This window comes from Mus musculus, chromosome 7 (genome assembly GCF_000001635.26).
Source record: "Mus musculus strain C57BL/6J chromosome 7, GRCm38.p6 C57BL/6J".
Classification (NCBI taxonomy): Eukaryota; Metazoa; Chordata; class Mammalia; order Rodentia; family Muridae; genus Mus; species Mus musculus.
The window spans coordinates 120750540-120775140 of NC_000073.6; the positions used below are offsets into that span (position 1 = coordinate 120750540).

Consider the following 24601-nt stretch of genomic DNA (forward strand, 5'->3'; position numbering starts at 1 on the left):
ACAGTGTTAGGAGCCTGGTGTGGTGTGTCCCTCCTCCCCCTTCTTTACTGACCTCCCTCCCTGTAACTATTTTTTAATATTTGTGTGTGTGCATACACATGCATTATATATACACGAATGCATGTGCATGTGGAGGTCAGAGGACAACTTTTAGGAGTCTGTTATTTCCTCCAGAGTAGGTTCTGGAAATGAGTCTCAGGTTGTCAGATGTGATGGCAAGTACCCTGACCCACTAGACTATCCCATCAGCCCACTACTGATTTTTTTAATATAACTTTCCTCATCAAGAATAGAAGGTCATGCTGGGCAGTGGTGGCGCATGCCTTTAATCCCAGCACTTGGGAGGCAGAGGCAGGTGGATTTCTGAGACCAAGGCCAGCCTGGTCTACAGAGTGAGTTCCAGGACAGCCAGGACTACACAGAGAAACCATGTCTTGAAAAACCAAAAGAAAAAGAAAATAAAAGAATAGACTCTCTAGGGCTGGAGAGATGGCTCAAAGCTCAAGTATGCTTATTGCTCTTGCAGAGAACCTGGGTTCAGTTTCCAGCACCCATGTGACAGCCTGCAGTCATCCAGGATGCTAGTTCCAGGGATCCAGGCCTCAGTGGGCACCAGGCATGCAAGCAATTCACTGCATATATGCAAGCAAAACACTCATACACACAAAATAAAATAAATCTTTACTTTTAATGAGTAGAAACTCTGAAAATCCAAAGGCAATATCCACCTCAGTGACTCCCAACTGGGTGTTGCTTGCAACCCTGACCAAGACCCTTGGGGTGGGGATAAGAAGGCACAGACTTCAGGAGTCAAGCAAGTGGCAAAGGCAGACTCATTTATTGCTAGAACTAGGCAAACTTTTATAACCCTTCCCTGCACCTCATTGGCTTTCAAGTAGCCAGATCTGGTGTTGTCTCTTTCTCATTGGCTCACTCCATCACCTGATCCAGCATCAGTGGTCTCTAGCCATGTTGGCAGATTCTAGATTGGCTCAGAGAAGAAATGTTAGCAGTGCAGGCTGGCCTGGTGCATGTGCTAGCATTGTGGCTTGGCTAAGTTCCCCTTACAACTGTGGACAATTGTAACCACCAAGGGGCATGCCTAGGGCACTTGGGATTGTCAACTGACTGGTAGAGGACAGAAATGCTGTTGAGCACCCTACAGAACACATGGCAGTCCCACAACAGACCAACAGACCTGCTTACCCACATACCAGAAGTACCAAGACTAGCTGGCCATGGCAGCTTTAATCCCAGCATTCAGGAAACAGATGTAGATCTGTGATTTTTTTTTTCTTGAGGCCAGCCTGCTCTATAGCACATTCTAGAATAGTCAGGGCTACATAGAGGCCCTGTCTTAGAAGAAAAGTGCCAAAGGAGTGCTTGCTCTTCTCATTGACTGCCTCACCCTTGTGGAGCACGGAGCCTTACAGCAGCGGGTGCCTGGTGACTGTCCAGTGCACTCAAGCTGAGCTGAACCAACCCGGAGAAGTGCTGTCTGTCCATCGCATCTGTGTTCTTGCACCGGTCAGGAGAGGAAGGCTTAGGTAGTTACATGATGACAACTCAAAGGAGCCATATCTTCCCACGGTCAGGGTGATTCATTTCTGGAAAATCCCTGCTAAATCTGGCTTCCCAAATGAAAATAGCAGTAAGAATTTGCTCATGAGAATTGAGGGTGGTGAGCCTTGAAGAGGGAGCTGATAAATGGTCGTTGCAACATCTTACACAGAGTGGGGCTTTTGAGATCTACCTAAACTGTAAGAGAAAAACAAAAACAACAAAAAAAAATCTCACAAACCACCATTTTATCAGAACTCTGTAGGAATCCTTTCTGTTTCCACAGAGAACTAAAAAAAAAGGTTTCTGATTCCCATTAGGAACCCAAAGGGGACGGAGAGGGGGAGGGGAGAGGAGGGGAGAGGGGAAAAGAGAGACACTCATGGTGGAGAGGCGACATGGGCTGGGCACTGAACAAATCACTTTGTTTTGTAGCATGGACAGAAACACTGACAGAGATCCGCAGAAGCAAGAGAACAAGAAGACCATGAATGACCTCGCCCAAACCTCACAGGATGGATTGCTGGTTACACATGTTAACCAGACCCAGGACTTACTGGTAACAACCACACTGCTTTAGTTCACCAGGGACACTTACAAACCATAGCAGGGAACGGGGAATGTGCGGAACTCTTTCTTCTAGAGGACCCAGCACTGGGAATATGATCAAGGTCCCCTCTGTAGCCCCCTAGATTTAGAAATGAACGAGGAGTTTCTGTCTTGGCTATACAGTTAATCCTTCAGCCTCTGGGAGCATCATTACCCCTTTAGGATCATATGAGGCTCCTGGTTTCATTATCAAAGCCTAGAGTATAAAGATTTGATTCTAAAGCTCTCTTTCCAGAGATTTTTCCTATAGAAGTCCCTAAAACCTAGGTCCAGAAGTCGACTTTAGGAAGTGTTGTGGGAACAGGAGGGCCAGGGCAGAAGGCTTAACTTTTAAAATAAAAGGGGAAAAAAAAAAACAAAAAACCCACACTGTGGTTTCAGATTCATTCCGTGTACAAATGACCCTCTACCTAAGATCATGGACAACTCTTGAATTCTCTCTACCATGGAAGCTATCATCCCTACAAGTTGTAAGTGGAAGGTAGCTGGCCACCACCCACCAGAAACCCACACTATAATATAAATTCCATATCAGTCAAAGGATATCCAGCCTTATAACACCATCAATGAAACAGCCAGGAAAACCAGTCAACTTTTCCTTCTCTCAAGTTTAGGCATTTATGGGAGAGCAGATTTAACTAGACTGAAACAAGGAAACCAGGCCTGGAGGCACAGACCTAGTAATCTCAGCATTCTGGAGGTAGAGGCAAGAGAATCAGGAGTTCAAGGCCAGCCTCAGCTCTCTGCTACTGTGAGGCCAGCCTGGGACACAGAAGACCCTGTCTAAATATAAAAAATAAAGAGGAAATACAGATAGAAGAAGGCATTCAGTGGGGTCAGCTGCCAGTGGTGTCCAGTGATGCACAGTGACGCCCAGTGACTCGGGTCTTTGTTCATCTGATTGCATCTCAGACCAGCTGACTTCGCAGGTATGGGAAGGGCCTGACCCAGCTTTATCAGTTACAGACAAGCCTCGTGCTTCTCCTCCCAGAGCAGTAAGAGGGTTTTGACTTCCCTGCGCTGAGCAGTCAGGGTTGTCCATGTAAAGTGTCTGCTTTACAGACCCAGGGCCCCCACCCCAATGAAGAAGCTACTCACTGTTGGTACCCACAAGCAGAAAGAAGATCAGTTTTCTCTAGGAGTATTTCAGGGGAGAGAGAAAAAGAGCATAAGGTCGGGGGCTGAGGGATCTGGGAGGAGTTGGAGAAAAACATGATAAAAATATATTGTATGGGCTAGACATATTGGTACATGCCTTTAATGCCAGCACTCAGGAGTAAGAGGCAGGTAGACTGTGCCAGACTAGAGTCAAGCTCAACAGGGTCTTCTTTCCCTGCTGATTCCGCCAAGCCCGTTCCCTTGGCTGTGGTTTCGCTGGGTAGTAGGTAGGGACAGTGAGAATCTCGTTCATCCATTCATGCGCGTCACTAATTAGATGACAAGGCATTTGGCTACCTTAAGAGAGTCATAGTTACTCCTGCCGTTTACCCGCGCTTCATTGAATTTCTTCACTTTGACATTCAGAGCACTGTGTGAGTTCAAGGCTATCTTGGTCTACATAGTGAGTTCCAGGACAGCCAGGGCTACACAAAAAAGCCCTGTCTAGAAAAGTATATGTTTATATGTGTGTGTATATAAACAACACACACACACACACATATATATATATACATAATTTCCATACAATATATATAAATATTATACACATATAATATATATTTTATACTGTATGAAAACCTCTTAATAAAATTTATATATGTATGTATATTTGTATATATATACACACACATATATACATATACATATATATGTATATATATATGTGTGTGTATATATATGTGTGTGTGTGTATATATATATATACACACACACACACACATACACACACACATTTTTAAGTTATATATATATATATATATATATATGTATATATATATATATATATATATATATATATAACTTAAAAATTTTAAATGCCCACTTTTGCAGAAGAGCAGGAGGGCCCTCAGTGTCAAAGGTGATGTGTGTAGAAATGGACTCTCTCAGATATCTGCAGGGCAAAAGCCACAGGCTGAAACATGACACACTATTTCAAGTGCAAAATGGAAAAAGGGTGCGTGATTAGTGTTGCGCACACAGTATCCTGGAAGAGGGCAGCGCCACCTAGTGGCCACAGGATGCAGAGCCTTGTTTCCTGAAGCGGGTGGTTAAGACTGGTGCCTGGACAGCCAGGGCTACACAGAGAAACCCTCTTTCGAAAAACCAAAAAAAAAAAAAAAGAAAGAAAAGAAAAGAAAAGAAAGAAAGAAAGAAAGAAAGAAAGAAAGAAAGAAAGAAAGAAAGAAAGAAAGAAAGAAAGAAAGAAGAAGGAAGGAAGGAAGGAAGGAAGGAAGGAAGGAAGAAAGAAAGAAAGAAAGAAAGAAAGAAAGAAAGAAAGAAAGAAAGAAAGAAAGAAAGAAAGAAAGAAAGAAAGAAAGAAAAAGACTGGTGCCTGGCAGCAAGCCTCTCAAAGGCGGGACAGGTAGTCACAGCATTAAGTCATTTAATGAGACAGTCTCTTGTGCCGAGAACTACGGTTCGTGCTCATTCAGAAAATCAGTGTAGTGTTTGGTTACAAGCTTGACTTGACAGAGCTTTTTCGATGAATCCCAGCTCCATCGCGGTCCATTAGCTGTGCGATCTTGGCCAAATCACTTAATCCTCAGCTTCCTCGGCAGAAAAGTGTCGGTCTCATGGGGTTACAGAACTACTATATAGAAAGTGCTCGGCATAGCCTAGGCACTGTGTTAGTGTTTGCAGTAATTAGGAGTGTGTGTTCACATATCCTGAGCAAGTGCTAATTTCTTCCTGAAATCAGACAGTTCACATATCCTGACACATATTCTTCCTGAAATCTGGTCCTGGGCAAGGAATGTGAGGTGAGCAACACCAGTACAGGAGCCCTAGCAGCCTTTGTTTTCAAGGCCTTTGTTTTGTGACAGCTCTGCTTATAACCAAATCGAGGGAAAACCGAAAGCATTGTTGAGAACTGTAGGTGCTGCAGGTCACATCCTAGCATCACCTGCCCCTCACACAGTTAGTTAAGGAGAGTGAAGTGCCTGCAAGAAAGCTGAGGCACAGACAGGCCCACGTGTGCACTCTTCCGGCCTTTTCATCCCGTGTCTTCTGTCCTCTGCAGAGTGGCTCATCCCACTGCAGTAGACAGCTTTGTGCCTTCAGTCAGCCCACTTGCCCACAACAGTGAAAACCCTGATATACCCAAGTCCAACGATGGGCCACCAAGGGTGTCAAGGGTAAGCTTGACAGGCCATTTCCATAGTCATCAGATGCTACTGTGTGTGTGTGTGTGTGTGTGTAGAGTGTGTGTGTGTGTAGAGTGTGTGTATGTATGTGTACAGTGTGTGTGTGTGTCTGTGTGTACAGTGTGTGTCTGTGTGTGTGTGTGTATAGTGTGTGTGTGTCTATCTGAATCTGTGTGTGGAGTGTGAGTATGTATCTATCTGTATCTGTGTGTGGAGTGTATATATGTGTGTATCTGTATCTGTGTGTGGAGTGTGTATGGTGTAGCTGTATCTGAGTATTGTACGTGGTATGTGTGTATGTCTATCTCTCTGTGGTGTGTGTGTATCTGTATCTGTGTATAGTGTGTGTGTGATATGTGTGTGTGTGATGTATCTATATCTGAGTGTGTGTGTACATGTGTGTGTGTCTGTGTCTGTGTGTCTATGTGTCTCACAGTGGTCCTGAGCTGGATTCCAAACCCTCAGTAGACAACCACTTCTCAGCCTTTTACCTGAGGTTAAGTGAAGTAAATGGTCCAACTCCATCTATATTCAAGGCTCTTCTGTAGCACACAGACAGCAGCAGGCATTGCACAAGAGGCTCTTGCCTAACCCTGCTCTACACACTTGTGCAGCTTATACGTGTGCAGTCTGTACTTTTATAACACCACTTCTAACTTACTACTGTCTTCATTAAAAAGCACCAGGACCAAGGTAACTTATAAAGAAAGTGGTTAACTGTGGGCTTGCTCACAGTTTTAGAGAGTTCGTTCATGACCCTCATGGTAGGTAATATGACAGCAGGCAGGCAGGCATGGTGCTGGAGCAGTAGCTAAGAGCTTACATCCAGAGACAACAAACACCACGTGACACAGAGAGAGTCAGCTAGGATATTGTGGACGTGTGAAACCTCCAAGTTCATCCTCAGTGACCCACCTCCTCCAACAAGGTCACACCTCCGAATCCTTCCCAAGCAGTTCCTTCACCAACTGAGGACCAAGTATTCAAATGTATGAGCCCAGGGGGCCAATCTCACTCAAACCACCGCAACTCCATTCCAGCTCATGTTGCCCTTTCCCTCTTCACATATCCCGCCTCTCCACACCTCCCTGGCGCCACCTGGCATGGCCTCCCTTGCTGTGGGCAGGGCTGGCTCCTTCTTAGCCCTCAGTTGCCTGGCTCAGAGGCCTTCTCTGACTGCCTCTCAGCTAGGCGGCCTCCCAAAACCACCCTTGCCATTTTCCAGCCACTTTTCATCCTGCTTTCTTCTTAAGAGCGTTCCTTTCTGACACTCTCCTGCATATTGACTTCATTTCCCTGTCCATCTATCCACACTAGAACACAAGCTGTGAGAGGACAAGAGTATTTTTACTTGCATCATAGCCGGAGCACCCAGGATGGGACCGGTTCAAAGCAATGACTCAGAAATACCCTAGAAGAGATCAACAAGGGAAGGCTGGCTCAGTCTGAAGTCAAGGCTATCCAAGGCTAGCTCTGGAAAGCATCACCAGTGCTAAGTGCTTGAGGTAGAGTTTCTTCTGCTCCACTACCAGGTCTGCGCACATAGCCTGAGCTGAGAGTACTGAGTGACACAGATGTCACTAAGCACAAGGTATCATCACATATTTGATGGCTCAGTCCTGTGGTAAATAAGGACGTATTCCCCTATATACCCACCCACCCACTGCTCTGGTTCTGGGCCCCGGGTGGAGCTAGAATGCCCTAGTCTCTGCTTGACCAGTTAGTGTTTGTTGAGGTCTCTTGGAACGCTAAGGGACAGAACACACCTGAAAAGATCTAGAGCATACAGTTTTGGAAATTAGCAAGATCATCCCGCTGAGAAGCAACCAGGAATTTATCCAGACCTTGCTCACCACAAGGGAGCAGCCCCTATGACTTGTGTTTGCGATAGACTCAACAACAGGCTGGAATATAGAACAATTCATATGGAAGAAAGGGCCTCCCAATACCTCTGACGGTAAGCTCTCAGCAGGTGGAGAAAGACTCAACAGAAGAAGGTATCTCCTGTGATTGGTTTGGGAGATATACTTGATTCTCTCCAGATGGTCCTGGGTAGGAAGCAGAGGCAAAAAACAAACAAACAAACAAGAACCAAAAAACCATGAGAAACTAAAAGTCATTGACCAAATCCCAGCCAGGCTGGGCCAATTTTTGCACAAGTTGTGATTCTACTATTGTGCCGTTTGGTCATTGTATCTCTGTCTAATCCCTCACAAAGTGAGCTGCCCTTGAATATGTGAGCCACATTTGGGGCCTGATATAAGGGTGGTGTCACCAGGGCAACCAACCTCATATTCATGTTCAGCGCTCTCAGCAAGGGGATTCGATTTGTTATGGCTGTTGTGATGTTGGTATTGGTATGGGTGGGGTTTTTTTGTTTGTTTGTTTAGTTGGTTGGTTGGTTGGTTGGTTGGTTGGTTGGTTGGTTTGAATTGGGTTTGGATTGTTTTTTCAAGACAGGGTTTCTCTGTGTAGCTTTGGTCATCTTGGAACTTGCTCTGTAGAACAGGCTGGCCTTGAACTTATGTAGATCAGCCTGTCTCTGCCTCCTGAATGCTGGGGCTAAAGGCATGTGCTACCATACCTAGCTGGTGTTGGTATTTTGAGACAGGGCTTTTGCTCTGTAACTAAGGCTGGCTTTGATCAGCCTCCCAAGTGCCTGGGATACCAAGTGGTGGGTACCTCTGTGCCCAGTTAGCAAGGAGAACTTTTAGAGTACCTTGGGATTGGGTCTCTCAGAGTTCACAACCCTTGGATATCTGGTGACGGGAACCAAGAGCATCCTCCTCCTTGTCCCGTCTTCCTGCTGTTTCCTGTCTGACTCTGGTTTCTGCCTTGTAGCAGCTGCAGGGACGTGAGACCCAGACGTCGGCTCTGGAAGACTCTGAAGACTGGCTTGCAATGCACAGTTTAAAGTTCGAGAAGCTCACCTTGGCTGACTTGATAAGCCAGGGCACAGTTGAGCTGTAAGTCTAAAGTGCTTCCACCCTTCCTCCCAAGCTCCCCAAGGCTGTGGTGGCACATCCAGCCCTGAGCCTGAAAAACCCCAAATCAAACTTTACTCTTTCAGGGAGGATTGTAACAATGCTGTGCCCAAAGTGCATTTCACCACCCAGACCATCCACCACTTCAAGTCAAGGCTTTCTGAGTAAGTTTCCCAGAACCCCCAGGACTCCAGAGTTTGAGGCCTTCATCTCATTTCATAGCCTGCACATGACTGGTACCAACCAGCATTTCCATGGGACCTAAGGCTTGTCTCATCTACCTCTAGTCTGCCCTTTTCTCAAATGAAAACGTTGGACTAGACTGGCATCTCTCAGCCTTTGAAACCCTTGGTGCTCTCCAATGAATGTCTCCAATTTTCCAGCTTCGTTAGCTGGTTAATGACTGAGAGCTTTGTCAGGCTTTGTCACCCTTGCAGATGTGTGTAAGGCATGTGCCCAACTCCCAAACCAATTGTTTTTGTCTTATATGTATGAGTGTCTTGCCTGTATGTTAGTGCACATAGTACGTACCTTGTATCCACAAAGTCCAGAAGAGGATGTTGGATCCTCTGGAACTGGAGTTACAGATGATTGTAAGCTACCTTGTAGGTGCTGGGAATTGAACCTGGATCCTGTGCACACACTTGGAAAACACACACACACACACACACACACACACACACACACTCACTCACTCACTCACTCACTCACTCACTCACAAACACATTCCAATTATCAGCAGACAGGATGGTCTTTAAGAGTCTATCCCAGCTGTAGTAATGTCTGAGCTATAATTACTGTTGCCTAAGGTTTTCCAAAAGGTAATGATGGTAATAACATTTATTAATGTGCCAGAAACTCGGTAAGGGCTGCATACAAGATCTTATTTCCTCCTTAACAACTGTCCAGAACATTGTATTGTTCTCCAACTAATTACCAAAAGTCAAACCAGTTAACCAAAAGGTGGTTGCTCAACTATCATTCATACAGTAACTGATTAGTGGGATATATCAAAATGCTTTAAATATAAATTTTATAGAAAGTCAGAATATAGGGTCAGAATGTTCTAAATAATTCCTTGATATTTAGTTAGTTCTAAGTTTGTTTGTGACAGGGTCAGTGCAGCTCAGACTGGCCTTAAACTTGAGATTCTCCTGCCTCAGTTTTCTGAGTTTTTGGAGTACAGTATGTGCCCCTGCACACATGTTAGAGTTCAATAATATATGGCTCTGTTGTTTTGAATTATAAATTCAACATTTTGTTTTTATTTGTTCTTTGAGAGTTTAATACATGTATTCAATTAAATATGGTCCTATCTACCCTTCATCTCCTCCCAGATCCTTCACCCAAACACCACCTCCCAACCTCATGCCATAGTTATTGTCAGCCCCTCCTTCTCTTCCTTTTGATACATCACTAAGTCCAGGAAGTTCTATCTATATGTGCATGAGTGTGGGCCACACCCTGGAGCACAGGTAATGTACCCCAGTCACCATTCTGCCAAAGAAAGGTGCAAATCCAACATCTTTATGGAATAGTCGAATCTGCTTAAGTCATTTGGCAAATTGACTTGGACAAGGTGCTGTGATTATCTTTACGTGGAAGATGATGAAACTTCAGGCTCTGAGAGAATCCTACACCTACCAAAAGTCTCACAGTCCATAAAAGGCCTTTAAAGCAAGGTCTCAAACACAAGTGTGTCTCAGTGTGAGGGTCAGTCCTATATTCAAATTCATGTCTCCATCGTGACTCCCCTGTTACTCTCGTCTCATGAATTTATACCCACCAACCTCTGGCTTCCGCACTCCTCTCTCCCAGCTGCTCTCAGTGAAGATTCAAGTGACTGAAAACTTCCAATGAGCACCTGTCACCTGCTGGTGTTCACCCGTCACAGGAGTGCTTGCTTTTCTATAGGCTCCAGAGGTCAATACAGTTCTCTACTTTTTTTTAGAAACTAATGTGTTTGTTAATCAATCCAAGAACAGCTGTGGTCAGTCCCCAGGAGTATTGGGACAATTTCTTCTGTAAAGACTCATAATATCTGAGGGACTAGAGAGATGACTCAGTGGCTAAGAGCACTTGCTGCTCTTGCAGAGGACCTGAGTTTGATTCTCAGCAATCTCAGAACCCCACTTCCAGGAAATCTGATACCATCTTCCACTTCCAACTTCCACAGCCACCAGGCATACACATGGACTAAATACATCCAGGCAAAAGGCTCAAATGCACAAAATAAATACATTTTTAAAAAGTACTCAGCACTGAGTGAGAGGAGGGAGCCCCCCACCTTCCTCATGAGAACACTGCCTGTACCCCAACAGCTCACAAAAGGCCATCAGCACCCAGTCTTGCTTCACAGGAAAACTGCAGCCAACCCCTGGTCCCCACACAGCCCCTGCTTCTTGGCCTGGTGTCTTGGCAAACACATATCTTAGCTTTGTCTTGTTCCATTTGTCTTATAGTCTCCACAGGCCTTAAAACTTAAAAATTCATCCAACCAGGGAGCTCCTGCCTCTAATTCCAGAATAGGGAGGCTGAGGCAGAAAGATAGAGAGTCTAAGGCTGAGCTGGTGAGATGGCCCCATGAGTAAAGGCTGGCACACAGGCCTGAGGACCTGGGGTGAGTTCCTGAACTCCAGAAGGTGGTGAAAAACCTCCTACTTACACATTTGCACCTGAACACATGCATGCACATATGTGACCACACACACACATACACACACACACACACTCTTCCACTTCCTCTTTGTCTCCTTCATCCTCCCCTAACATACATAAACACACAAAATAATTCTTTTTTAAGTTAAAAAACAATAAAAGAGAATCTGAGACCGACTTCAGTTATAGAGTGAGATTTTCTCTCAAAAGATGTAGAAAAGGCCACACCTTTAAAATCCAGCAATAGGGAGGTAGAGGAAGGGAGAACCCTGTGAAACTGAGGCTAGCCTGATCTACACAGCAAATTATAGGCCAGTTAGGGCTATCCAGTGAAACTCTGTCTCAAAGAAAGAAAGAAAGAGAGAGAGAGAGAGAGAGAGAGAGAGAGAGAGAGAGAGAGAGAGAGGAAAGAGAGAGAAGAAAGAAAAGAAAAGAAAGGTAAAAGAGAAAGTTTTTAATTAAAAATTTAGATAATTGAGCTGGGCAGTGGTGGCACACACCTTTAATCCCAGCACTTAGGAGGCAGAGGCAGGCAGATTTCTGAGTTCGAGGCCAGCCTGGTCTACAGAGTGAGTTCCAGGACAGCCAGGGCTACACAGAGAAACCCTGTCTCGAAAAAAATTTTTTTTAGATAATTGAAACTTGTAAATCCTGCCACCTTTCTATGTGTGTAAGTGACAGTTGACGAGCCTCCTCCTGTGTGTGACAGTGCTTGGTGATGATGCTGCCTGATGGTGACAAGCCTTTCTGTTGTCCCAACAGCACTATTGAACTCTATCAGCAGAGGATGCGGTGGCTCACAGAGAACAGCAAGAAGGTAATGGCCACTGTGTCTATTTCTGCCTTCTTCAGCTCAGCTGCTTGGTTCAAGCCCTTTCCACTGCAGATGATGCTACGCCAACTCACGTTGGCATTCACTAAAACACAAACTTACCCCACAGACATGAAGCCCACAGACATAGCTGTGCTTTTGTTGCTGAGGTCCCAAGGCCTTAAAATTTAAAAAACCCAGCCAGGCACGGTGGCACAGACCTAACACTGTTAATCTTAACACTGGGGCAAGGCGAGGACAGTGAGAATTCAGGCTTATCACCAGAGCCTACATGGTGGAAGACCCAGCTCTGGAACGTTGTCTTCCAACCTTCACATGTGTGTTCTCCCTCTTTCTCTCTCTCTCTCTCTCTCTCTCTCTCTCTCTCTCTCTCTCTCTCTCTCCTCCCCTCCATCTTTCCTCACCCCCCCCACAATCTGATTTTTTTAGTTGTTTGTTTTCCAAGAGAGTTTTTCTGTGTAGCCCTGGCTGCCCTGGAACTCATTCTGTAGACCAGGCTGGCCTTGAACTCATAGCTCTACCTGCCTATGCTTCCAAAGTGCTGGCATTAAAGATATGCACCACCATGCCCAGCTCTTTTTTTTTTTTTTTTAAGAAAATTGAGAGACCAAGGGCTACCCTGGGCTACATAGTTAGATTCTGTTCTACCTGATGTGGGTGCTGGGAACTAAACACCAGTCCTCTGTAAGAGCAGAAAGCACTCTTAGCCACTGAGCCATTTCCTCCAGCCTCTTTATTTTTAATGGGTTTTTTAAAATTATTATTTATTTTCTGTATATGGATGTTTGTCTGTAAGCATATCTATGTGCCACGTGTGGGCCTGGTCCCCATAGAGGCTAAAAGAGGGCATCAGGTTCCCTGAAATTGGAATTGCAGTTTTATAAGCCACGGTGTGGGCACTGGAAATGAAACCCAGGTCCTGTGGAAGAGCAGCCAGTGCTCTTAACAGGAGAGCTGTCTCCCCAGCCCCCGTCCTTCACAATCTGCCCCCTTTATGTTTTAAAGGGAGGAGTGGAGCTCTAATTTTTAATTTCTGATTCCTTGAGGGTTGGCAATGCCCTGGGAAGAGTACACCTTCATTTGTGTCATGAATATTTATGGGATAAATATCAGGTCCTGTTGTAGAATAAAGGGTATGAAGATGAGGCTGGGCCTTCCCAGGGCTCCTCTGTGGAGGAGGACGGTGAAGAAATAGGATGACAACTCATCCTCAAGGCCAGTTTGTAATAGTTCTGTACAGAAACATGAACTAGTGGGAAGCATAGAGGCTGTTAAAGGGAGGATACTCTGCATAGGACAGTCCTGGGGGAACTACTGTTGGCATTCTTTCTAGGCTCCGCCCCACAGTTACCTGGCAATAGCCAGGTGTGCCTGACTCTCTATAAAAGGGGCTGCTTGCCCCTGACTCTCTCTCTTGCTCTCTTGCTCCTGCTCTGTTCCCTTGTTCCTGCTTCTTCCCCTCTTCTCTATCACCCTCCCCCATCTCTCTCTCCCCGTGCTCATGGCTGGCCTCACCTCCTCTCCTCTCCCTCTCTGCCTCTCTCTGTCTCTGCTCCCTCAGCTCCCCTCCCCATGCTCTGAATAAACTCTATTCTATACTATACCATCATGTGGCTGGGACCTCAGGGGGAAGGGATGCCTCAGCATGGGCCTGCAGAGGCACCTCCTGACCCCACACCTGACTTTACACCCATTGAACATATTCCCTCTCTCCTTATCTTTTTATAAGACACAACAACTACTCTGAAGAAGGGGCACTGGAACAGATGACCAGTGAGCCAGAAAATGGAGACTGTCCCAGGCAGAAAACCAGCAAGGACAAAGGTCCCGAGACCTGTAGCATACTCCAGAAGCAACAGGCAGGGCAGTGTGTCAGGTTAGAGGAAGCAGTGTGGAGAGTGGGTATGAGGCCGGTCAGAAAGGTTCAGAGCAGGGAAAGCCAAAGGGAAGGCTTTTAGAAAGCACGAGGGTCTAAGGACTGATGCTTCCAAGGAGCAGCCTGGCAGCTGTCTAGTTGCACGCACAGGAGGAAACACAAGACAGGCCAGATGAGAACCACAGTGGCTTAGACTTAAGTACTGGCATAGATGGGATGAAATAGATTCAAGAATAGTTGAGCAGGCAGGATTTGTGGATGGCTTGGACAAGATGGAGCCAGGGTGCCCAGGCCAGTGCTGAAAGCCATTTACTGAAAGGTGAAAGGCTGAGGGAGGAACAGGTTTGGGGGAAACCAGGAGGCCTTGACTGGGATATAAAAAGTAAGAGAGTCTCACCAAACATCCAGATGGATGGAGAGCAGTGGCCAATGGCAGAAGGTTGAAGTTCCAAAGATCCCCTAGGTGACAGCCCTAGGTAGTTACAGGCATTCAGATGAGAAACATGAGACTCAGGGGGGGAGGGGTTGGGGATTTAGCTCAGACATAGAGCGCTTGCCTAGCAAGTGCAGTGTCCTGGGTTCAACCCTCAGCTCTGTAATAAACAGATAAATGCCTTATGGGATGAGTACAGAACATTGGTCTCCAACTGGTCTGTATTTAATAGTGACTTCACTGTCACAGGGGCCATTTGGGAAGGCCTGAGGACATTCCTGGTTGTCACAGCTAGCCGGTACGGAGGTGATATTGGTATCTAGTTTAGAAATGTCCAAGGGTGCTGTTAAACATTCTGTAATGTTCAAGTCAGCTTCCCACAGCAGAGAGCCACCCAGCCTCAAACATTCACCATGCCAAAGCAGGAGAGCCCAGGTACAGATCAAGCTGAGCGTGAACGGTTGCTATGACAGAAACCTCCACATCAGTCCATCATGGAAGGAAGTCAGGGTGGGAACTGGGATGCAGGAGTTGATGAGAGACCATGAAGGAGTGCTGCTGACTGGCCTGTCCCTCATGGATGCCCTGCCTGCTTATTTATAGCAGCCAAGATCACATCCCAGGGGTGGCAGTACTCACAATGAGCTGGGTCCTTCCACATCAATCACTTATTTTAAAAATGCAGGCTTGCCTACAGCCAGACCTTTTGGAGGCTTTTTCTCAGTTGAGGTTCCCTCATCTCAGAGCCTCTAGCTTGTGTCAAATTAACATAAAAGTCACACCAACTTAAAAACCAGTGTTAGTGTTTTATCACTGACAGAAGTACTCGGGGTTAAATAAAAGATGGAAGACTGACTTTGGTTTTGGGGTCCAAAGGTCTCAGTCCATCATTAGCTTTTTTTTTTTTATTTATTTTTTTTTTATTTTTTTTTCCATTTTTTATTAGGTATTTAACTCATTTACATTTCCAATGCTATACCAAAAGTCCCCCATATCCACCCACCCCCACTCCCCTGCCCACCCACTCCCCCTTTTTGGCCCTGGTATTCCCCTGTACTGGGGCATATAAAGTTTGCAAGTCCAATGGGCCTCTCTTTCCAGTGATGGCCGACTAGGCCATCTTTTGATATATATGCAGCTAGAGTCAAGAGCTCCGGGGTACTGGTTAGCTCATAATGTTGTTCCACCTATAGGGTTGCAGATCCCTTTAGCTCCTTGGCTACTTTCTCTAGCTCCTCCATTGGGAGCCCTATGATCCATCCATCATTAGCTTTTAAGTCCGGTGCTTTTAAGCTGTGATGAGGCAGAACACCACAGTGGGGAACATGTGATAGAGAAAAGATCATGACAGCTCAGGGGAGGGGAAAGGAGGAGGAAGAAAAGAAAAAAAAAAAGAAAAAGGAGAGGCAGATGGGGCACAGGACAAAATAGAAACCCCAAGGACATGCCCAGTGACCATGTTCCTTTAAGTAGGTCTCCACCTTCAAAACTTTCCACCACCTCCTAACAATAACCTGATGTTATCGATCGATCATAGATTAGGACCGGGCTTTCATGGTGACAGGATCTGTCACCTGGTAACCAAGTGACATGGGAACCAAGCTTAAACATGTGAGACTTTAGGGGAACACTTCTGTAGGAAGTCTCTGGGGGCAGGACCCAAAGAAGACAGAGTCTCACTCTGTAGTCCAGGCTGGCCTTGAGCTCCCCAAAATCTTCCTACCTCAGCCTCTCAAATGCTGGAAGGAGGCCTGAACCACCACGACTGGGTGAGATTCTGCATCTGTAATGGGCCCTTAGGTGATGGTCAGGTAGCAGTTTCCTAGGTGCCGCAGTAGTTACTTACAATATGAAACAGAGAAGAGGATCTGCCTAACAAGGGCCTAAATGTCATATGCTGACAGACTGTCATTGCCAGACTGGACCATCAGCTACTTGGAGTTCAAGGGAGTTGAGAATGTGGGTTTGATCTCAGCTTCAGTCAAGATGGCGGTCACTGGTCCCCTTCACAAGTGCAGCTTCATAAGAAGAGGGAGGTGAGAACTGAACTTGAGTCTCAGAGACATAGAGATAAAGACGAGCAGCTCTAATTGGAAGCAGAGAAAGCGGTAGAAGAAGGAGAACTTAAGTCTTTTGTGAGATAGGCAATCGTCTAACCTGCTTGTATGGTAACAGATTACACGGACATAGGCAGGAGTCCTGACAGGAGCCCGGTAGGGCAGAGCCTCAGCTTTTGCTTTTCTCTTGTAGAATGGGGCTCCCACCTTGCCTCTTTCTGTTGCAATGAGAGGGGTTGGTCACACCTCTGCCTCAGAAGTGGGGGACTGGGCTGCTTGTTTGCACATTTCCTCTCTGGTTTTAGGCATTTGGCCTCATCAAGGGATCAAGAGTGGGCCTCCTCATAGATTCCTCGCAGGTCAGCAGCGGCTCTCAGACAAAGGAATTCCAAAATGACCTCACAGTAAGTCTCTAGCATGAGGGGCACCTCTCCAGCCTCCAGCTTCCACAGCCTCCCGGCCTGCAGGACAAACGTGCTTTGTTTACAGCAAATGCTAAAACAGGCCCATTCACAAAAAAAAAAAAAAAAAAAAAAGAACAGTTCTCACTCAATTAGCACCTTTTGGGGGGTGGGAGGGGGAAAAGATCCGTGTCAAATTCAGTGAAAGCTCACCACAGACTCATTTTCACTTGCAGTGTGAACTTCTAGTATTCTTCCCACAGCAGAACCTCCCAGCCAGACACCTGCAACCCCTGCAGAAGCCCAGATTCCCTCAAGACAGGAGGGACTGCAGGCTGTGGGGCTGACTGCAGCATAGTACAGCACAGCCCTGGGCTCCTGGTCTTTTTCAGATGGGAAAGCTCTTCTGGTTGCTTTGACATTTCCAAAACAGAAAAGTGAAGTCAAATCCTCCACCTTTTCCATCAAGGGATCAGGGGTACTATGTGCCCCTGGTACCTCCTCTATAAAGCAAGGGGGACAATATGGCCACCACACACAGCTGTCAGGATAAGAGGACTTTATGTAAAGCCCCTCAGAGCTACCTTCAAAGCTACCTCTAGCACTGAGAGAGATGGGAGGCAATATGGAAGGTGCTTCTCCATGGAAATGTTTATTGTCTGAGGTAGGCATCAACCACATAAGCTACAGCTTGTATTTTATGAAGGCCGAGCAGAGCTTTGAGAGTTGGGGTGGGGGAGCTGTCCCCACTCAGCACTTGTCTCTGTTTAGCTCAGCTCAATTCTCCACCATGAGGACAGCTTATACAAGAGGGTGCAGCCAGGTTTCACAGAGCCCAGGCTCTCTGAGCCATTCCTATCCTTCTATCCACAGGGTCTCATTGATGAGCAGTTGAGCCTCAAGGAAAAGCTGTATGTCCTGTCCTTCGGTGTCACCATCAACCCCCTCTGGCCGGACCCTATGGAAGTCAGCACTTCCACGTGAGTAGCTGCCAGGACTCCACCAGGATGCCTACTTGTTCAGGTTCAATGGAATATTTGCTTTTACATCTGTGTTTGTGTGTGTGTGTGTGTGTGGTTTTTGTGTGTGTGTGTGTGTGTGTGTGTGTGTGTGTGTGTGTGTGTGTGTGTTAGAGTCTAGTACAGCCCAGGCTGGCCTCAAGTTTGCTATGCAGTTGAGAATGGCCTTGAATGTCTGATCTTCCTGCTTCCACCTCCTGAGTGCTGGGGTCACGGGTGCACACCTGGTTTATGAGATGCTAGGGATGAAATCCATGGCTTTGTGCATACCGGGCATGCATACACTACCCATCGAGTTTTGTCTCTAACACTTCACTGATTGTTAAGATCCAAATCCCCAAACCACACAGATAGGAGAGAGCCCACAGCAATGTGTCACAACAGCAGAAACTTATTCAGGCAACAGTTGGTAAGATTGGAAAGACCTCCACAAGCTCTTCTAAAATGAAGATAAGACCACCACAAGATAGCTCACTTGCTTTTACTTTATTTATTATTTCCTATTTTTATTTTTGATGACCTGGAGATGGAACCAGACCTTGAACATGCTGGCCAAGTGCTCTGCCATTGAGCAGCATCCCCAGACAACACCACTTTTATGTCGCAAACTAGAAAATTGCTATGAAGATAATATAGGCACGTTTTAAATAAACCAAACAACCTGAATAGATAATTAACAGTGAATGGATCTCCTTTATAATGCCACTTCTACTCTTACTGCCCAATTATATTTTATGTCTGTTTCTACAGATGGGCTACACACACATATCCTGTTCCATCTGGTTTAGGCAGAAGCAAGACAGCTGGGCCTGGTGGTGCATGCCTGCGTCCCCAGCTGACCAAGATGCTGAGGCAGAAGGATCACACATTTAAAGTCAGCCTGAGCTAGAGTTGCTAGCCTGGGCAACTTAGTTAGACCCTTGTCTTGAAATAGAAATTGAGAGTAAATGGAGGGCAAAGGCATATGGCTTCGTGTTAGAGCATTGGCCTGGCTCCACCCTTGCTACCATAACAAGAGTGCAGCGTAAGTAGGAGCTCAGGCCCTGCTCTGTGCTCTGCCTTTCCCTCCAGCTTTACTAGTGTTTCCTGTCACTGCATATAGACTCACCTCACCAGCAGTGGCTTCGTACTATTCCATTGCACAGATGTCCTCTAGTTGGACAAGCTAGTGTGGGCTTTGGGGGATTTTGGAGGGAGGTACATAAGGATGTCTGTTTACACCGGAAATTACAAATTTGTTTTCCATGATGACAATGTCTTTGATTGGTGTCCGGTATACCATGTTAGGTACTTTACAAGTATGAATGTATTTAAAATCCACAGCCATTGCAATAGAATTATAATATTCATTTTATAAATGAGTAAATGTGGCCACATACCTGGCTGGAATTACAAAGCTCAAAGCATAGCCAGGAAACTAACTAACTAACTAACTAACTAACTAACTAACTAACTAAGCTTAGGATAGAAGCACTTGCCAACAAGGCTGAGGACCTGAGTTCAATTCCCCAGGGTTCACATGATCAGAAGGAAAGAACTAACTCCTGACCTCCACATGCACAGCATAGCATGCCCAATCTATCTCCCACCAAATAAATAGATGCAATAAAAAACAAAAAGCTAAAAACCTAAGCTTTGATTACCTTTTGTCCAATACCAGCCTTGAAGAGGACAGTCCAGCCCTGTCTTGAGCACAACTCTGCCTCTGCCTCTGCCTCTGCCTCTGCCTCTGCCTCTGCCTCTGCCTCTGCCTCTGCCTCTGCCTCTTCCTCTGCCTCTGCCTCTGCCTCTGCCTCTGCCTCTGCGCCTTCCCCCCTCTGCCCCCCGCCCCGTCTCTCTCTCTCTCTGTCTCTCTCTTTCTGTCTCTCAGAACAGAGTGAGTGATACCTGCTATTCACGGGTTTATTGTCAAGATGAAATGAGGCCCAGAAGCCTGGCCTGTAGCAGCTGCTCTGTGACTGAAGTCTTTTCACGGCTCTTCCCTCCAGCTAGAGCTGGAAGTCACTCTGAGATTGCAGTCAAGAGCTCCTCAGCTTCCGTCATGCCTGGGTATCCCTCGTGTCCCTGTGCCATTTCTCTTCCTCTGTACTAGTATTTGTTCCATGCCACATGCCCCATTATTGATTTTTATCCCCTCAATTCTATTTATTATTGAGGGGAAGTTAATATCATAACTGAGAAGTCCATATCACTTGCCACAATTAGGAAGTAGCAGTAAAAATACGAGCAGCAAAAGAAAGACAGTGAGATTAAATTCCACCTTGAACACATTATTGTCAGCAGAGAGGGCTTCAGCCTGATGCTCCTTCTCTCTGCTCAGAAGGGAGACTCGGGCTCAGCGATGAATTATTTGCAGGATATGTGCAAGGCTCTGGGATGCATCCCTGGCACCGTAAGAGCAAAAGGGAACTTGACATCAACATTAATGAAAACAGCAAACTAGGGCTTCGTTTCTGTGTTGGAGTTGAATCCAGAGCTGTACAGATGTGAGGCAAGCCCTTGCCAGGGACGTTCCTTCTGTCAGGCTGAAAGTGAAGTGGAAAGAACAGAAGCGTTGATCTGATCCTGAGACACATGGACACAGCTACACAGGCATGCACCTTCCAGAGATCAACTCCATGCTTCATGTCAACATCTGGCCCCCAAAAGAGCTATGGAGAAGACTCAGTTCCTGGAGCTCAAGTATCAGGGCTGTTAAGAACTCTGGTCCCCAGGGCTAGTGAGATGGCTCAGTGGGTAAGAGCACCCGACTGTTCTTCTGAAGGTCTGGAGTTCAAAACCCAGCAACCACATGGTGGCTCACAACCATCCATAACGAGATCTGACTCCCTCTTCTGGAGTGTCTGAAAACAGCTACAGTGTAGTTACATATAAATAAATAAATAAATCTTTAAAAAAAAAAAACAAAAAAAAACCTCAGGTCCCAGGGCTAGGGTTGGTATAAAAATCCCAATCTGACCAGTTGTCTATGGTAAGGCACGCTCCAATGCCAGGCCTGAGTCTCCTTGTCTCTAAAATATAAATAAACATATCCACCTGGAAGGAGGGAGGGAGGGAGGGAGGGAGGGAGGGAGGGAGGGAGGGAGGGAGGGAGGGAGGAAGGAAGGAAGGAAGGAAGGAAGGAAGGAAGGAAGGAAGGAAGGAAGGAAGGAAGGAAGGAAGGAAGATGGACAGATAGATGGATGGAGAAAGAGAGACAGAGAGAGGAGAGATGATGATATGCCTAAAATAAAAATAAGAACCAAAGATAACAGAGCTGAACATTTCCTATCTTGTCAGAGCTGCTGTGCTTCCAGCCAGCCACATAGAAACTGAACAACACAATTCTGGTACAGTGTGCAATGCTTGATAATAACAGTAAATGGCTGTCTTCCTAGTTGGTATCTACTGTCAGCATGCTTATTTCCCTGGATCCTAGGGACGTTTGCCTGATGTTTTTGAGAGCTCCCTTTTTACTTCTAACAAAGGCTTACTGTAAAACAGTGTGAGGTGTCTCACCACTACAGCCTCATCTGACACTCTGATACCTCATCTCCTTCATTGTCCCTCGTGGTTGCTTCAACCTCCTGCCGTTGCATGCATCACAACACTAGAAGCAGTAGGCTGTACCACAGATATACCCCATAGCCCAGATATGTGGTAGGCTGAGCCATCTAGGTTTGTACAGTTACATTCAGTGATGTCACACAACTGCAAAACCATCCACAGACATTTCTTAGAACATGTCCTAGTCTTCAGTCTGAGCATCCTGTCCAAGCAACGGAGACTCAAAGGCTATTCCCAAGTCCAAGGGAACCTTGGAGAACCGGGTCATTAAGCTGCTTGTGGCTAGAGTTAGTTTGCTGTGTCTCCTTCCAGCCTCCAGGAACTCAAGCTCTGGGTGAAGACACTGCAGCCTGAGGGAAGCAGCAATCTGCTACAAGCCTTGAAGAAAGTCTTTGCTCACAAGGAACTGAATTCTCTGGTGATCATCTTGAGAAGCTGGTAGGTCTCCTTTCTTACTAAGCAGGTGGCTGATGACTCAAGCAGTGTCTGAGAAAAAGGAACTATTACCAAGAATAATGCTTCACACACACTTGAAAGAATAATTGCGTCCATAGGCCATGCAGGCACATTTGGGCAGGGGAGCCAGGGCTGGCTGGGCTGGCTGTCCACCCAGCCCCACATCTTCCCAGGGTGACCTGGGATACAGGTGATCAGTTAAGAATGAGTAAAGAGGCTAGGAAGTTAGCTCAGGAAAGTGCTCGCAAGCTTGAGGACCTGAGTTCAGATCCCCTGAACTCATGGAGGAAAAAAAAAAAAAGACCAAACAAAAAACCATTGCATGCCTGTAATCTTAGCACTGGGGAGGCAGAGACAGCAACAACTAGTGCTTACTGGCCAGCAAGACTAGCCAATCCAGGTTCAGTGAGAGACCCTATCTCAGAAAATAACGTAAAGAGTGGTGTTGGAAGATACAAGACATGGACTACTGGCCTCCACATGCACACATACATGAGTGTAAATCACATACATGAACGCATGCACACGTAAGTACACACACATACACACTCACACACACACACAGTGAGATAGATGTTCCCTGCAAGTTACCATTTTGACCTGGGATGTTCACAGCACAGTTTCAGTGGGAATAGCCACACCTTCTCTTCCGTCTGTTCCCCAGTCCAGATCAGCCTTCTGAATTCCTGTCTGACTTCATCCAGCAGTCCACCCTGGGACGGAGCGTCTTCATTCATGTAACCACCTACAAATGTGATGATCATGTGCCCTCTGTGAGTGTCTGAATCCCTCCCCCCACCCCCGCAAGCTGTGGACTAGAACACACCTCTCGAAATTGCACCCTCCTTTCCCATGGGTAAACGGGAAGTGTGGGAGGGTCTGAAGGCTCGGCCAAGGGAAAGGTTTGTTAAAACATCGGTGTGGCCTTGCCACCAGGGCTGACTCTGTCACCATTCCCCAGGCCGTTCTGAAGAACCTCACAGATGCCCTTGGGGGTTACTACCACTGCTACAGCCCAGAATCAGAGGTAAGCCTTCCGAAGGCCGGCTGTACCCACTCCTTGCCACAAGGTTGTTCCTTGGAGAGCTGGCAGACTACACCACGAGCTTGCTTTCCCTACTTTATCGTCCTTGCCTTTCGTGCTCAGTGACTTGCAGATAAAATCATATGATCCCTGAAAGTGTGCAGAGAACAGGGATAAGCTGAAGTCAGAGGCTCCATGGGTAGCTTGTCTGGATTTACCTGTTGTGAGCATTTCACCTAAGTGGAAGCATACACTTTTGTATCCTCTTCTCTCCCTCAGCATGGAATGCTGTAGCCACTGCAGAGCTTCACTTTTATGGATGGGAGACATTCTGTTGTCTGGATGACCAGTTGTGTTTATTCCTTCATCTGTTGATGAGCCTGGCATTTTCCACTTTTTGGCTGTGTTGTGAATGTTACTGCTATGAAGCAGTACAGGACACAAGTCCCTGTGTTCTGTGATCCAGTGCAGAGCTAAAGTAGACCTGCTAGGTCCCATGGTAACTTCAGCTTTGGTTTTTGCTGTTGATAATGTGGAATGTGGTTTTTTTGTTTTGTTTTGTTTTTGGCTTCTTTGTTTTTGTTTTTGGTTGGTTGAGGTTTTTGTTGTGTTTGTTTTTAAGACAAGATCTGGAGCTGAAGATATGTCTCAGTGGTTAAGAACACTGGCTGCTTTTCCAGAGGACTTGGCTCAATTCCCTGCATCCACAAGTGGCTTACTACTGTCTATAACTCCAGCTCCAAAAGATCTAATGTCATTCTGACCTCCGATAACACCAGGCATGCGCATGGTGCACAAACATACATGCAAGCAAAATGCCTATCTACATAAAATAAAATAAAAATTTAAAAGACACAGTCTCACACTATAGCCCAGGCTAACCTCAAACTCATAGCAATCCTCCTGTTTCTGACTCCTGAATTCTGGGATTGCAGCCGTATACCACCAAACTCAGCTCTCTGTGGGGTTTTGAAGTGCAGTATGTAGCCCAGGCTAGCCTTGTACTTAGCAATCTCCTTGCCTCTGCCTCCCAAGGGCTGAAAGTACAGCTGGCTGCTAACACCTTTGGAGTTGGTGTTTGGTTTTCCGAAAAGTCTATTAACTGTTGCCTCAGCAACTATAACATCCCACATTCTCATCAGTACTAGACAAGTGTTCTAGTTACCCTTTCCCCAGCAATATTTGTTATTTTTAAATTATTATTCGTGTGTATATGTGCACTCACATGTTGGGGGACTCATGTATGTGATGGTACAAAGGCAACAGTATAGTTAACTCTTTTCTTTCACCTTTCCATGGATTCCAGGGATCAAACTCAGGCCTGCAGAGCCCGTACCTTTCCCTACTGAACCATCTTGCCATATCCATTTTTAAAATTGCTCTTGATATCATCATTGCCCCTCCAGAGATGTAAAATGTTCCCTTTGTGTGTGTGGTGGTGGTGGTGGTGGTGGTGGTGGTGGTGGTGGTGGTGGTGGTGGAACTGTCATTTTACATAAGCCCTGGCTGTCCTAGAACTCACTTTGTAGACCAGGCCAGGCTAGCCTCGAATTCATAGATTCCCCTCTGCTCCCTCCCAAGGGCTGGGATTAAAAGGGTGCACCACACCTGACTTAAAATGTTCCTTTGTTTGTTTGTTTGTTTGGTTGGTTGGTTTGGTTTGGGTCTTTTTGTTTGTTTGTTTGTTTGTTTGTTTGTTTTTTCAACAGGGTTTCTCTGTGTAGTCTTGGCTGTCCTGGAACTCACTCTGTAGACCAGGTTGGCCTCGAACTCAGAAATCCGCCTGCCTCTGTCTCCCAAATGCTGGGATTAAAGGTGTGTGCCACCGTGCCCAGCTTCCTTTT

At 46.1% G+C, this 24601-nt stretch overlaps 1 protein-coding gene across 11 annotated transcripts in view; it reads left to right on the top strand.

Annotated features, from left to right (window-relative positions):
* The window catches only part of Vwa3a (von Willebrand factor A domain containing 3A), a 68216-nt gene that overhangs the window by 13209 nt on the left and 30406 nt on the right, over positions 1–24601 (top strand). For 9 of the 11 annotated variants that reach the window (XR_378236.4, XM_011241753.3, XM_030242509.1 and 6 more), the window contains exons 3-11: positions 1996–2119; positions 8313–8437; positions 8542–8619; positions 11876–11930; positions 16617–16715; positions 17586–17692; positions 21590–21715; positions 22398–22506; positions 22695–22760. Coding sequence is in view for 9 of the 11 variants with exons in the window: in XM_011241753.3 (XP_011240055.1) it covers positions 1996–2119; positions 8313–8437; positions 8542–8619; positions 11876–11930; positions 16617–16715; positions 17586–17692; positions 21590–21715; positions 22398–22506; positions 22695–22760 (889 nt within the window). In the remaining 2 variants the exon portion in view is untranslated. Of the gene's footprint in view, positions 1–1995; positions 2120–5347; positions 5463–8312; positions 8438–8541; positions 8620–11875; positions 11931–16616; positions 16716–17585; positions 17693–21589; positions 21716–22397; positions 22507–22694; positions 22761–24601 lie in introns of those variants that run through there. The other 2 variants (XM_011241754.2, XM_030242513.1) reach the window with 2 other exon arrangements.